This window comes from Neomonachus schauinslandi, chromosome 1 (genome assembly GCF_002201575.2).
Source record: "Neomonachus schauinslandi chromosome 1, ASM220157v2, whole genome shotgun sequence".
NCBI classification, from domain to species: domain Eukaryota; kingdom Metazoa; phylum Chordata; class Mammalia; order Carnivora; family Phocidae; genus Neomonachus; species Neomonachus schauinslandi.
In genome coordinates this window covers 148,475,332-148,488,300 of record NC_058403.1, presented here as the reverse complement: position 1 = coordinate 148,488,300, position 12,969 = coordinate 148,475,332, and the positions used below count along the sequence as shown (strand labels likewise).

At 36.9% G+C, this 12,969-nt stretch overlaps 1 protein-coding gene across 1 annotated transcript in view; it reads left to right on the top strand.

Annotated features, from left to right (window-relative positions):
- The window catches only part of OXSR1 (oxidative stress responsive kinase 1), a 93,454-nt gene that overhangs the window by 61,226 nt on the left and 19,259 nt on the right, over positions 1-12,969 (top strand). The window contains exons 7-11 of the mRNA XM_021677556.1: positions 1,485-1,586; positions 3,128-3,261; positions 8,078-8,126; positions 8,777-8,842; positions 10,883-11,005. Of these exons, the coding sequence (XP_021533231.1) occupies positions 1,485-1,586; positions 3,128-3,261; positions 8,078-8,126; positions 8,777-8,842; positions 10,883-11,005 (474 nt within the window). The remainder of the gene's footprint in view (positions 1-1,484; positions 1,587-3,127; positions 3,262-8,077; positions 8,127-8,776; positions 8,843-10,882; positions 11,006-12,969) is intronic.

The window sequence follows — 12,969 nt, the reverse complement described above, 5'->3', positions numbered from 1 at the left end:
ACCCCCTAAAGATTTTATTTTTAAGTAATATCTACATCCATTGTGGGGCTCAAACCCACAACCCTGAGATCAAGAATCATACGCTCTACTGACTGAGCCAGCCAGGCACCCCCCACCTATAATATTTTCTAAAGTATATCCATGCTAGTCTTAAGCCCCTAGATAGAAGTTTCAAGCTTCCTATAGATGTTTTACATAAATTTCTTTTAAGTATCTCAAAGTCAGTATGTAGAACTGAATTCACTTTTAACTCTGTCATAATGCCTGTGCTCACCCTGTTGGTGAGGGAAGCATTCCCACTCTAGGGTTATGCAGATGCTGAACACCTGACACTGGACTGCTGAGACTGACAGCAGTTTGTTAGTCACGTACACGCAGAGCTGCAGGGAGGAGGACGCTACATGTCACATGGGGCTGCACTCAGGAAGAGAGTCAATAAACAGTGGCTGTGGGAAACAGGCTTTGTAGTATCAGGAGAGTGAGGTGCCCCTTGGTTTGACTCATTTGAATAATTCTGAGGGCTGGTGGGGAGCTGAAACCTGCTGCTCAAGGCTGAGCAGGAACTTTGCCTGGTCCAGTTGATAAGCGGGGTTGTTGGGGTAAGGGACCTTATCCTTCGGAGCAGACTGGGGAGGGGATCTTACACTTAGCTCATTAGAAGCCCACCTTCTTTTACCAGATGTCAAGGCAGCACATTATATGGAGCTTTAATTTCAGGTCCCAAATCACACATTTCACCCCCCCCCAACCTCTTCTCCTGGGTTGCTTAGGATATAAAATGAAAATATTTAATTTTATAATATGCTTATGACAGTATAAAAGGACAGAAACTTGGCCACGTGTTCAACAACTTTGAAAATATTCAGACCTCTTGTATCTAAGGTGATAAAACAAGACCATAACATAGAAAATTTGGAAAACCAAAGGCTTAGCACTACTACCTAACAATTTTGTTCTAGTTCTGTCCTCTTTCTAAAAAAAAAAAAAGATTATATACTTTTGTAATAAGTATCAAAACTTGTGAAGAATTTTATATTCTTTTTTCTTCATATATGCTTTATGACAAGTGGTTTTCTATATTTTCACATAGAATTCATTTACATTGCTTTTAGTTGACTATATAACATTTCCTTTAAGTGAGTATTCCGTACTTAACAATTCCCCCATTGTTGGGGAATGTTCATTCAGATTGCTTTTTCTTTTTTCTTGTGTTACCAAGTATATTTAGCTTTTGCCTACTCTAGATTACTTTATTGGTGTAAAGCTCATGAACACTTTCATGGTTCTTGATACATATTAGAAGCTGCTTTTTAAAAGTGCTTTTAGGGGTGCATGGCTGGCTCAGTCAGAAGAGCATGCTACACTTGATTTCAGGGTCATGGGTTCAAGCCCCTCATTGGGTATAGAGATTACTAAAAAAAAAATAAATTAAAGTGCTTTTAGGGTGTTAAAAGTAATCATGTACATCTTTATGTTCTTTACAGGTCCGAGGCTATGATTTCAAAGCTGACATCTGGAGTTTCGGGATCACAGCAATTGAACTGGCCACAGGGGCAGCTCCTTACCATAAGTATCCACCAATGAAGGTGAGGTTCACAGTCAAAATACTGCCCCAGCCCATGTCCCAGTTTCTTTTCAGAGCCTACTCCTAGGAAATAAATGGATTTGAAAATAATGAGTTTTTAGAACTGTGAATTAGGAAGCTATTTTAAGGCCAAAGGAATGGTTTATTTTTTAAAAGGAGGTGGGGGAGGAGATGAGGTTTATTTTTCATCCACTGCAGGCAACGAGTCCTATAATTAGGACTACACATGTTAGCCTATTTGCTCAGAATGAGAAATACCTCCATCCTTTAGTAATTCCATTTCAGTAAATATAAATTGAATCTGAAAAGCAAGTATTAATTCTGACTATAGCCCCCTTTTATATTCTTTAGTGTTAACTTTTTTTATAAAGTGGCATGTGCTTTTATATAAAAAAGTCACACAGTATAGAAAAATCACCCCAAATCTCACTATATAACTATGACCTTCCTTATTAACACCTCTGTGCATCAAACTAGTATGTTGCCATGAAAGTCAAAGAAGGAAGAGATTTAGGATGGACAGAATAATCAAAATTGTCAGTTACTGCAGAGAAGGTGGGAGGAGTGAGAACTGAAAAAGGCTGCAGCTCTGTTAACTAGGCATCGTCAGTGCTTTCTCAGGAGTGGCTGAGGAGTTCTGGGAAGAGAATGCCAGATTACAAGGGGTCATGTTAAAACAGCCATGAATAGGTAAAATCAGCAAGATCACATTTTTAATTTTGCTATGGTTTTATTTATTTATTTATTATTTGATTGTATTTTATTTTTAAATTTGCTATGATTTTAATTTTTTTATAAAGTTTTTTTAAGATAAGGAGTCTTTTTATTAACATATAATGTATTATTTGTTTCAGGGGTATCTTTTTTTTTTTAAGATTTTATTTATTTGTCAGAGCACAGGTACGGGGAGCAGCAGGCAGAACAGGCAGAGGGAGAAGCAGGCTCCCTGCTGAGCAGGGAGCCCGATGTGGGGCTCGATGCTAGGACCCTTAACTGAGCCACCAAGGTGTCCCTGATTTTAATTTTTTTTTTAAACATTTTTTTTCTTTTTTTCTCAAAGATTTTATTCATTTGACAGAGAGAGACACAGCGAGAGAGGGAACACAAGCAGGGGGAGTGGGAGAAGGAGAAGCAGACTCCCCGCTGAGCAGGGAGCCCAATGCGGGGCTCGATCCCAGGACCCTGGGATCATGACCTGAGCCGAAGGCAGACGCCTAAGACTAAGCCACCCAGGCGCCCCTGATTTTAATTTTTTTTAAAGGTAGTTTGGCAGTATAAGAATGGGGACAGAGGACATGAAGAAAGGGTTCTAACTAAAGGACATTCAGTGCTGAACAGTTGAGCCCTTGCAGCCACTTTACCTGGGAAGCCAACTATCTGTAGGATATTATTTGTGTGGAAAACACCTAAATAACTCTGTGTTCCAAATAACTGGTCTAGAGTGAACTGCTTATGTATTGGAGGTTGTCTGTATTGAAGAATTTTGGCTACAATACTTTACTGAGTCATCAAAAGTTTCTATTATATGGAAAATTCTTCCAGGTTTTAATGCTGACACTACAAAATGATCCTCCTTCTTTGGAAACTGGTGTTCAAGATAAAGAAATGCTGAAAAAATACGGAAAATCGTTTAGGAAAATGATTTCATTGTGCCTTCAAAAGGATCCAGAAAAAAGGTAAAATATGAGATAAAGCTTATGTTTTTCTTCATCTAATATTGTAAACCATTGTGGGAAGTCTAAGTATCACATACATACATTCATGTGCAGGAAACTATTTGCGCATACTCAAATATATTTATTTAAATATAAACTTTAGAAAAAATATACAGAGACTATTACACTAGGTAGGAAATGAATGAATGACTTTCTCCCTTTTTAGTATATAGTGTATTCTAAATAGTTCAGCTATTTCCTGGTTAATTTTTTATAATTTTGTATTTTGTGAATTCTGTGTTAATAAAATACCATGTTAGTGGGACGGCTTGTTTTCAAATGTATTTAAAAGTCATAAGCAAACAAATATCTTGATGCTGTTTACAATTTCAATAACAAAAGAAATACACACAGCAAATGTTATATCTGATGCCGAATAATCATATGTATTTCCTTATTGGAAAGATATTTTAATGAGTGGACCAAAAATGGAAAGCGCTTACTTATTAACACTAGACAGATTAGAAGGCAAGTAAGTGAATAAACATGATCATCTAATGTCTAATGTCTGTATCTTTATGAATTGAACAGAATTAAGTGATGTTGGAAGTCATTGAGTACAACCTTTTATCTTTGAGGTCAACCAGCTACCTAGTCGTTGAGGTGGGACTTGAATCCAAAACTTCTGATTCCTTACCTAGGGTTCTGTTTCCACTGTATCTCATTTTTCTGTTTCACATATATATATTCCACTCAGTGTTTTAGCACTAAGAGTTTTTAAATTTTGGTATCTCTAACGATCAACAAAAGTAAAAGATTTTAATTGGTATCCTTAGTCATGTCTTTAGTATATTTCATGGAGCTTCAGAATTTACTGTTGGAAATACTGGAAAGGATAAGAAAAACAGGTAGCAAAGTTCAAATCTGTGCTATTAGAACTTTTTTTCTGTTTCTGAATAAATTGGTATAAAAGATAGGGAATACTTTTGCTTCTGCTTAGTTAATTGACTAAAATAACAAATTTTTTTGTTACAAATACCCAGACATGCTGAATAAATTCATCAGACTTAAAAAACCAAATCCAGAGATGAGCTTGCAATAAGGGGAGATCCTCAGGTGGTAGAAATAATGAGGATGACCTAAATTAGAGGAGAAATATCCTGAACTAATCCTGTGTCTACTCTCAGTGGGACACCGTTCATTCTAATAACATACTCGGTTAGATTTCTAATTTCCATGTGGGGACTGGAAATGAGATACTGGGCCCAGCCACCGGGGATTCTGAACTGTGATCTCTGCTTATGGGTAGGACCTTTACAAGTCTGCCTTCTGAGTAAAAGGACAGACCAGAAAACAAAATATGGTCCATCATCACAAAGATACAACAGAATTCTTCCTGAATAATCCAGTTCTCTGACCTGGACATTCTGTAAGTTAACAGTCTGAATTTATACAACTCATATTATCCAGGAACCCACAGGATTAGAGAATAAAAACAGTATTGCCAAGCCAGTTTTGTTTCTGGCAGAAGCAATTAGAAAACTGTATACCGTTCGAATTGTTCCAAACTCTGGATCCAGGAGATTCCTGCAAATAATGCCCCACTGAAGAGATCAGAAGCTGAAAATATAAAACGCATAGCAAAATACTACACAGCAGACTAGAGTCAGCAGACACAGCAAGCAGAAGGATTAGTGCTCCGAGAACTTTGGATAATGCAAAGACTCCTGAAAGGACTATAAAATAAATATATTTAAAATAATTAAAATCCTGATGGAGGAAATCAAAACCATAAGAAGAGAATATGACTATGACTAAGAAAACAAAACAAATGGAACTACTAGAAATGAAAAATACAGTAACTAAAATTTAAAACTTAACATTCCCTTGAGTATAGGCTAGACTTAGTGTCTTGCTTCTGATAAACAGAATATGAAAAAGGAATTAAATGATGTTGCTATTTTGCAGCTTTAGAGTGGAGAAACCTGGTGGACACCTCCTTCACAAGTGATCCAGGTTAACATTAGCAATAATAAGACATACTTATTATTACATACTCCCGGATATGATACAAGGTAAAGGGCATATTACTTCTGAGGTATTCCTACCCCCAAGTCTTTAACTTCAGTCTGTAATGAGAAAACATCAGACAAAGCCAAATTGAGGAATATGCTATAAACTCCCTGACCAGCACTCTTTCAAGAGTGAGGAAAGGGATGACTGAGAAAGTGGTACAGATTGGAGGAGATTAAGGAGACATGAAGACTAAAAGCAACATGGTTTCCTGGATTAGATCCTGGAGCAGAGAAAGGATGTTAATGCAAAAACTGGGGAAACCTGAATAAAGTCTATAGTTTATAATGTACCAATATTAATATTTTAAAGTCTGTAGCAATGTTAATATTTTTAGTTAATTTCTTGATAATTATACCATGGTTATGTAAAATGTTAACATTGGGGGAAGCCGGTGACAGGTATGTGGGAACTCTGTACTATCTTTGCATCTCTTCTGTAAGCCTAAAATTATTTCAAAAGAAAAAGAAGCTGTAGAATATCTTATTTCCAGTTTGTAAACCAAAATTATACTTTGTTTAGAACATTTCTAAGTTAAAAAGGAAACAGAACTTCAGTGGATTGGTTAAACAGAACAGCCAATAAAACAAGAAAGAGATAATAATTTATTGACTCCTAATCAAGTTACCGGGTACTTTTGTAAACACAACATATTATCATCTCATTTAATTTTTACAGTAATTGTATGAGGATGGTGCTATTATTTTCTCTGTTTTACAAATGAAGAAACTGAATCACAGAGTGGTTAAGTAACATTGCCCAAAGTCACACAGTTAATAAATGTTGGAGCTAGAATTCCAACCCATACAATTTGACTATGGACTTTCTGCTCTTACTTAATCACAGTACACTATACTGAGGAAATTGCTCAGAATGCAGCACAGAAAGATTTTTTAAAAATGGAAATATAGGGCGCCTGGGTGGCTCAGTTGGTTAAGCGACTGCCTTCGGCTCAGGTCATGATCCTGGAGTCCCGGGATCGAGTCCCGCATCGGGCTCCCTGCTCGGTAGGGAGTCTGCTTCTCCCTCTGACCCTCCCCCCTCTCATGCTCTCTGTCTCTCACTCTCTCTCTCTCAAATAAATAAATAAAATCTTTAAAAAAAAAAATGGAAATATAAAAGGAAGATGAATATATGGGGGTTAGAATGGGAAGGTTCAGTGTGTGTGTGTGTGTGTGTGTGTGTGTGTGCGCGCACATGCACGTGTACATACACATATACATGTGTATGTATATGTAGATTTTCCATGAGAGATTAGAGAGAATGGGAGAAGCAATATTCAAAGAAGTAATGGCTGAGAATTTTCTGGAATTGATGAAATACCTATATCCTCAGATTAAAGAACCATCCCCCCACCCCCCAATTCCAAGTAGTATTTCCCTTTCCCCATTTGTACACAAATCGCGAAACTGCTGGATTCAAAGGCAAAGAGAATCTGTGAAATGTGACTAAGGGGGCAGATTACCTACTGTGGAATAGCAGATAGACTGACAGCCACTTCCCTAATAATAACAGTTGAGGCCAGAATATACTGGAACAGTGCTGAGAGAAAATAACTATTAACGCAGAATTCCTGATCTAGTCAAACTATTATTCAAGAATAAGCATGAAGTTAAGATTTTTTTCAGACAAAAATTGAGTTTCCAGTCACTTTTACCACTTAAAGAACTCCTAGAAATTGTACTCTAGAAAGAAGGAAATGAACCCGGAAGAAAAGGATGAATCATAAGCAATGTTGTGCAAACTGTTGAACATAGTGAAATCTTGACTGAATGAGAAAATAGGAAGGATGTCTACTTTTCAGTTTGCATAGCACTTTTACCTCTCTTCTCTTAATCTGTACAGTAATCCTCTGAGGCCCTGATTCTCAAGCGTGAATCACCTGGGGAGTTTTAAAAACTACTGATGTGGGTTTGCCCCCACAAATTCTGCTTTAATTGGTATGGGGTACAGCCTCGGCATCAGGATTTGTTTTGAAAGTCCCGCTGTTATAATGCACAGTAATGTTTAAGAACCACTGCCTTTAGGGGCTTGACCAGGTAATATAGAACCTTAGAGAAGAGATTTGCTTAGGGTTACATGGTAGGTGTGTGGTGTAATCAGGTCCAGTCTTTTAAGTGTAGTATGGTTTCTTTATTCTCATACTATTTAAAAGTTTGTATGATTCACAATGATGATGCCTTTATTCAAACAAAGACTGTACAGTTGAGTTAAAAACTGAGTGTAGATTCAATTTGGGGAATGTATACATTACTTTTAGAATCTTAGGGTTTTTAAAGGAAATTGTTAGATCTATTTTTAAGAATATGTAGTTTTCTAAGTTGAAGGCTGGCAGGCAGGCATATGTCAAGAGGCACAGGACTTGATTTGGTCCCATTTCCTGTTTGTGAGGTTAAATGTATTTTTATGCCTTGTTAAAGTAGATACTGTCTACTCTTCTTGGGAAATGATATTCTTAGGACAATAATAGCAGATATATTGGAAGCCACTAAGAAGTCCTAATTCTAAAAGAAACATTTCACTAATGAATTTTGCAAAGGACCTATAATAATTATTATCAGGACATTTCTATTTGAGTTTACTTCTCTACTCAGTGTCTTGTACCAAGTTAGTTTATCCTGCTTTTTGCTTTTTAGCCCGTTAAGGAAAGTGGAGAACACTGAGATTTTATCTTGCTGCTCAAGAAATCCTTTTCTCATTTTTGAAGATGGAAACCCACAATTACACTTGAATTAACTATTAAAACGTTCTTTTCTGGTTTTAGACCAACAGCAGCAGAACTGTTAAGGCACAAATTTTTCCAAAAAGCAAAGGTAGGAAATTCTTACTTTTGATTTTATGTGTTCATGTGATCCTCCTCAGTTGCCTAAATTAGATTTACTGCTCAGAAGTTGCTTTATCTTAAGATGATAATGTTTGGAAAAGTGATGGTTGATCAAATAATTGCTGGGGGCAATATCTGTACAACCTTTGGTAATTAAGACACATGCTTTAGAATTAGTAAATGTATTTTTCATATAAATTAATTTAAGTATGAGGTTAAATTTATAACAGGAACAATGAATATTAGATTTTGCCATTAGTAATATAATCTGTGAAAATACTCAACTCTCATTTCAGGGTTTACTACTGAGTTAGTAAACATCTCATTTCCCAAAGAGAACAGATAAGTGGGATGTTACTGTAGTTGGAAATGTGGGACCATGATCCCAAAGGACATATGGTAAAGCAGACTTCTCATAGATAATGGTTCGTACAGTACACTAAAGCTTTGTCTCAATTTGTGAAACTGTGGTAGTAATGTACTAAAGGAGCTTTAGAATTAAAAAAAAAAAAAAAAAGCTTTCCTCAAACTTCTTTATAAAACCATTACTATATCACATTTTAATTGTAGTGAATATTTCTGTCAGTTTCTTTGGTTCAGTAAATACTTGTAAGAAGAAAACTTATTTTTCCTCTCCAGAATAAAGAATTTCTTCAAGAAAAAATACTGCAGAGAGCACCAACTATTTCTGAAAGAGCTAAGAAGGTAAATGGAGATTTTACTCTGGTTTCCTAGGAAATTGATTATATTTACTTCTGCATTTTGAAAGTATAGGTTAAGTAATGCTTTGTTAATGGTTGTAAGTATTACTCATTTTTTTCCAACCCTTTCTTTAGTATTCTTTGATATATTCATTCAGTAAATATTATTAGTCTACAGTATGTCTAGGTGTGCTATCTACTAGAATGAAAAGGTATATTACACAATTGATTAATTCTAGACTCTGTTAAATCACTGTTTGTAGCTACCAGAGTGAGTTGTGAAGTTTGGCCCTTTCTTTACACAGAAAACAATGAAGACCCATTAGGATGACTGTAATAAAAAAGACAGTAGCAAGGGTGATAAAGATTTAGGGAAGTTGGAACCTTCACACACTAATGATGAAAATGTGAAATGGTGCAGCCACTTTAGAAAGTAGTGTGGCAGTTTCTGAAAAGACTAAACAAAGCTGCCTTATGACCCAGCAATTCCACTCTTAGGCATACTGGGAGAATTGAGCACATGTACACACAAAGCTATGTACATGAATGTTCCCAGCAGCATTATTCATAATAACTAAAAAGTGGAAACAGCCTGATTATCCATCTATGGGTGAACGGATATATAAAATGTCATGTGTCTGTAAGATAGAATATTATTCAGCAATAAAAAGAAATGAAGTACTGATACATGTCATAACGTGGATGAACCTTTAAAACATTATGCTAATTGTGGAAGCTGGTTACAAAAGATCACATATTATATGATTCTGTTTATGTGAAATATCCAGAATAGGCAAACGTGTAGAGACAGAAAGTAGATTCGAGGTTGCCCAGGACTGGGATTATACAGAAATGGGCAATGACTACTAATGGGTCTGGGGTGTTTTTTTGCCATGTGGAGGAGTGATGAATGTGATCTAGATTTAATTATGGAGATGGTTTCACAACTTGGAATATACTAAAAATAATTGAATTGTATATCTTAAATGGGTCAATTATATGGTATATGAATTATATATTAATAAAGCTGTTACTTAAAAAAAGGAGCATTTAGACACACCACCATGAACAAAAAGCTCTTGGAAATGGAAAACATTATAGAAGAAATGAAAATAGTTAAAATACAAGTTGTATGGTAAGGCTGAGAAAATTTCCCAGAAAATAGAACCCAGAAGGCCAAGAGATAGATAACAGGAGAAAAAAGACAACAGCATTAGAGGATCATTTGAGAAGGTTCAATCCTTGAGTAAAGAGTTCCAGAAAAGCAGAATGGAGAAAAATAGAAGAAAGAGAATCACTGAAGAAATAATTCAAGAAAAATTTCCAAACAGATAGTCACGAATTTCCAGATTGAAAAAGCCCAGGTACGTAGCAGAATAAATGGAAATAGATCAGCACTAAGCCACATCGCTAGAATACTAGAGGCAAAAAGAAGATCCTATAGCTTCCAGAGAAGGGGGAAAGATCATGGACAGGATTGGAAATCGTAATGACATCGGTAGCTTCCCTGTAAGCCAGGTCACAGCAAAGCCGTTGCGTACAGCTTTATGAAAGAAAATGATTTCTACTAACCCGGACTTTTTTTTTTATGCCAGACAAACTGTAAGTGAAGTGTGAGGATGGAATCAAGAAAGTTGAGAAATGCATGGCTTTAATTAGTGTGCCATGCTAATAAGGAGGAAGTGCTTAAACTGAGAAAGAAGCAGTCATGTGGCAGGTCATAGAGGGAGATGAAGCAGATCAGAAGGCTCAGGAAGAGTCTTCCTCTAGAAGGTGATCCTGAGGAGTACCTAATACACATGAATGTGGTGAGAAGAGATTTACACAGCTGGGAGACAATTAATATGATTTGGACAGTGACTTCACATAGGAAGGATTTGGATGGTGTTTGGGCCCAAGAGCATAGAAGTATAGGGAAAGTCAGTGATTGGAGTAAAGACAGGTAGTGGAGCACAGAGAGCAAGTGAGGGGTGCAAGATATATATAGTATATATAGTAAATGTCAAACACTACCATAATTCACATCTCTCTTTCTAATGTGCAGGTTCGGAGAGTACCAGGTTCCAGTGGCCGCCTTCATAAGACAGAAGATGGTGGCTGGGAGTGGAGTGATGATGAATTTGATGAAGAAAGTGAGGAAGGGAAAGCAGCAATTTCACAACTCAGGGTAAGTCTTGCTAAACTCTTTGCTTAAGATAGAGCGCTATCTTTTTGTCTGAAGCCTCTGAGATAATACTATATTCTCTGGTTCTGTTCAGCTTAACCAGCTAAAATATAAAAAATACAAGTGTTAGTGACAGAATTTCCTTGAACAAGTTATTAACAGTAGGAGCCCATTTAATCCTACATGGAAAAGTGGACTGACACATCTGTTTGAACACGATATTTAGGGTATATAAAAATAGCCAAAATCTAGAGATATAAACTGTGTCTGAGAAGAGAATACACTGGATAGGATTGATGACTGATTAGACATTGCAGAAGAAGAGATCACTGAACTCAAAAGCCTAACTATCAAAACTTTGTCCGTGAAGTCTGCTAACCTTCTACCTGAAGAGGAACAGTGTACCTTTCTTTAGTTGCTATATCCTGGATGGGGTGTGTGTGTGTTTGTGTGTGTTTGCTAGAAGCAGTGAAGACAAAGCTCTTGTTTTGTTTTTCCATTCACTGTTTCCTAAAGTTAATGCCTCAAGTTGATTGTTAGGACTCATTCCCAGGAATAGAAATGTGTATGGGAAATATTAATGTTTGAAGTTCATCACAGCCTTGACTGCCTAAAACCTTTTTGTGGTATTAGTGGTGGGTAGGTGGTATGTCTCTGCCTGCTTGTAAGATCTGCTCTGCCATAGCACTTATGACTTTGCTGATCAACACTGAATATTTATTGATCTTGTCAGATGAAGTCTTTGAGTCTAGTCTTTTTGCAGAGCTAAAAGTAAAGCTTTACTTTTTAAAGACCTTGCCAGTGAAAATTGGCAAAAACTTATTACATTCTAACCTTGGAAAGTTATTCAAAAAATAACAAATATAAACATTTGTTTATATACGATTGTGACTTTATTAAAATGTAAGACGGGTTTCTTTTCTCCTTGCTTTTTCATTTGATTCCTCCTTAAATTGGTATTGTTTTGTAATGTTACATTAAAGTGATCAGAGGAAGCCAGAGGTACATGAATCTTGTAGTTCTAGCTTTCTATGAAAGAGATTTTCATAGGAATTTTTCCTCTGACCAACAAATTACAGTGTTTCAATGTCTGATTATTACCCCCTAGCTATCTGCAAGAGAAATTTATTTAAAATTTTGTACTTCTGGGGGTGCCTGGGTGGCTCAGTCGTTAAGTGTCTGCCTTCAGCTCAGGTCATGATCCCAGGGTCCTGGGATCGAGCCCCGCATCGGGCTCCCTGCTCACAGGGAGCCTGCTTCTCCCTCTCCTCCCCACTTGTGCTTTCTCTCGCTATCCCTCCCTCTCTCTCTCTCAAATAAATAAAAAATCTTTAGGGGCGCCTGGGTGGCTCAGTCGTTAAGCGTCTGCCTTTGGCTCAGGTCATGATCCCAGGGTCCTGGGATCAAGCCCTGCATGGGGCTTCCTGCTCGGTGGGGAGCCTGCTTCTTCCTCTCCCACTCCCCCTGCTTGTGTTCCCTCTCTCGCTGTGTCTCTCTCTGTCAAATAAATAAATAAAATCTTTAAGGAAAAAAAAAACTTTAAAAAAATAAAAAAAAATTTTGTAGTTCTGAAATACTTATAATAGCTTTTTTATAACCTAAGACACTGATATGTAAATAGCATAGAAAATTATAGAATTTGTTCTCAGAATAAGTAACTTTTTGTATTTCTCTTGTTATTGTTTTTTTTTTTCAAGATTTTCTTTCTTCATTTGACAGAGAGAGACACAGCGAGAGAGGGAACACAAGCAGGGGGAGTGGGAGACGGAGAAGCAGGCTTCCCGGCGAGCAGGGAGCCCGATGCGGGGCTCGATCCCAGGACCCTGGGATCATGACCTGAGCTGAAGGCAGACGCGTAACAACTGAGCCACCCAGGCACCCCTCTCTTGTTATTCTTATAACCATTTTCGAAGACATGAATTCTTTAGTAAAAGGAAAATCTTTTAAAACTAAATTGAATTACATTG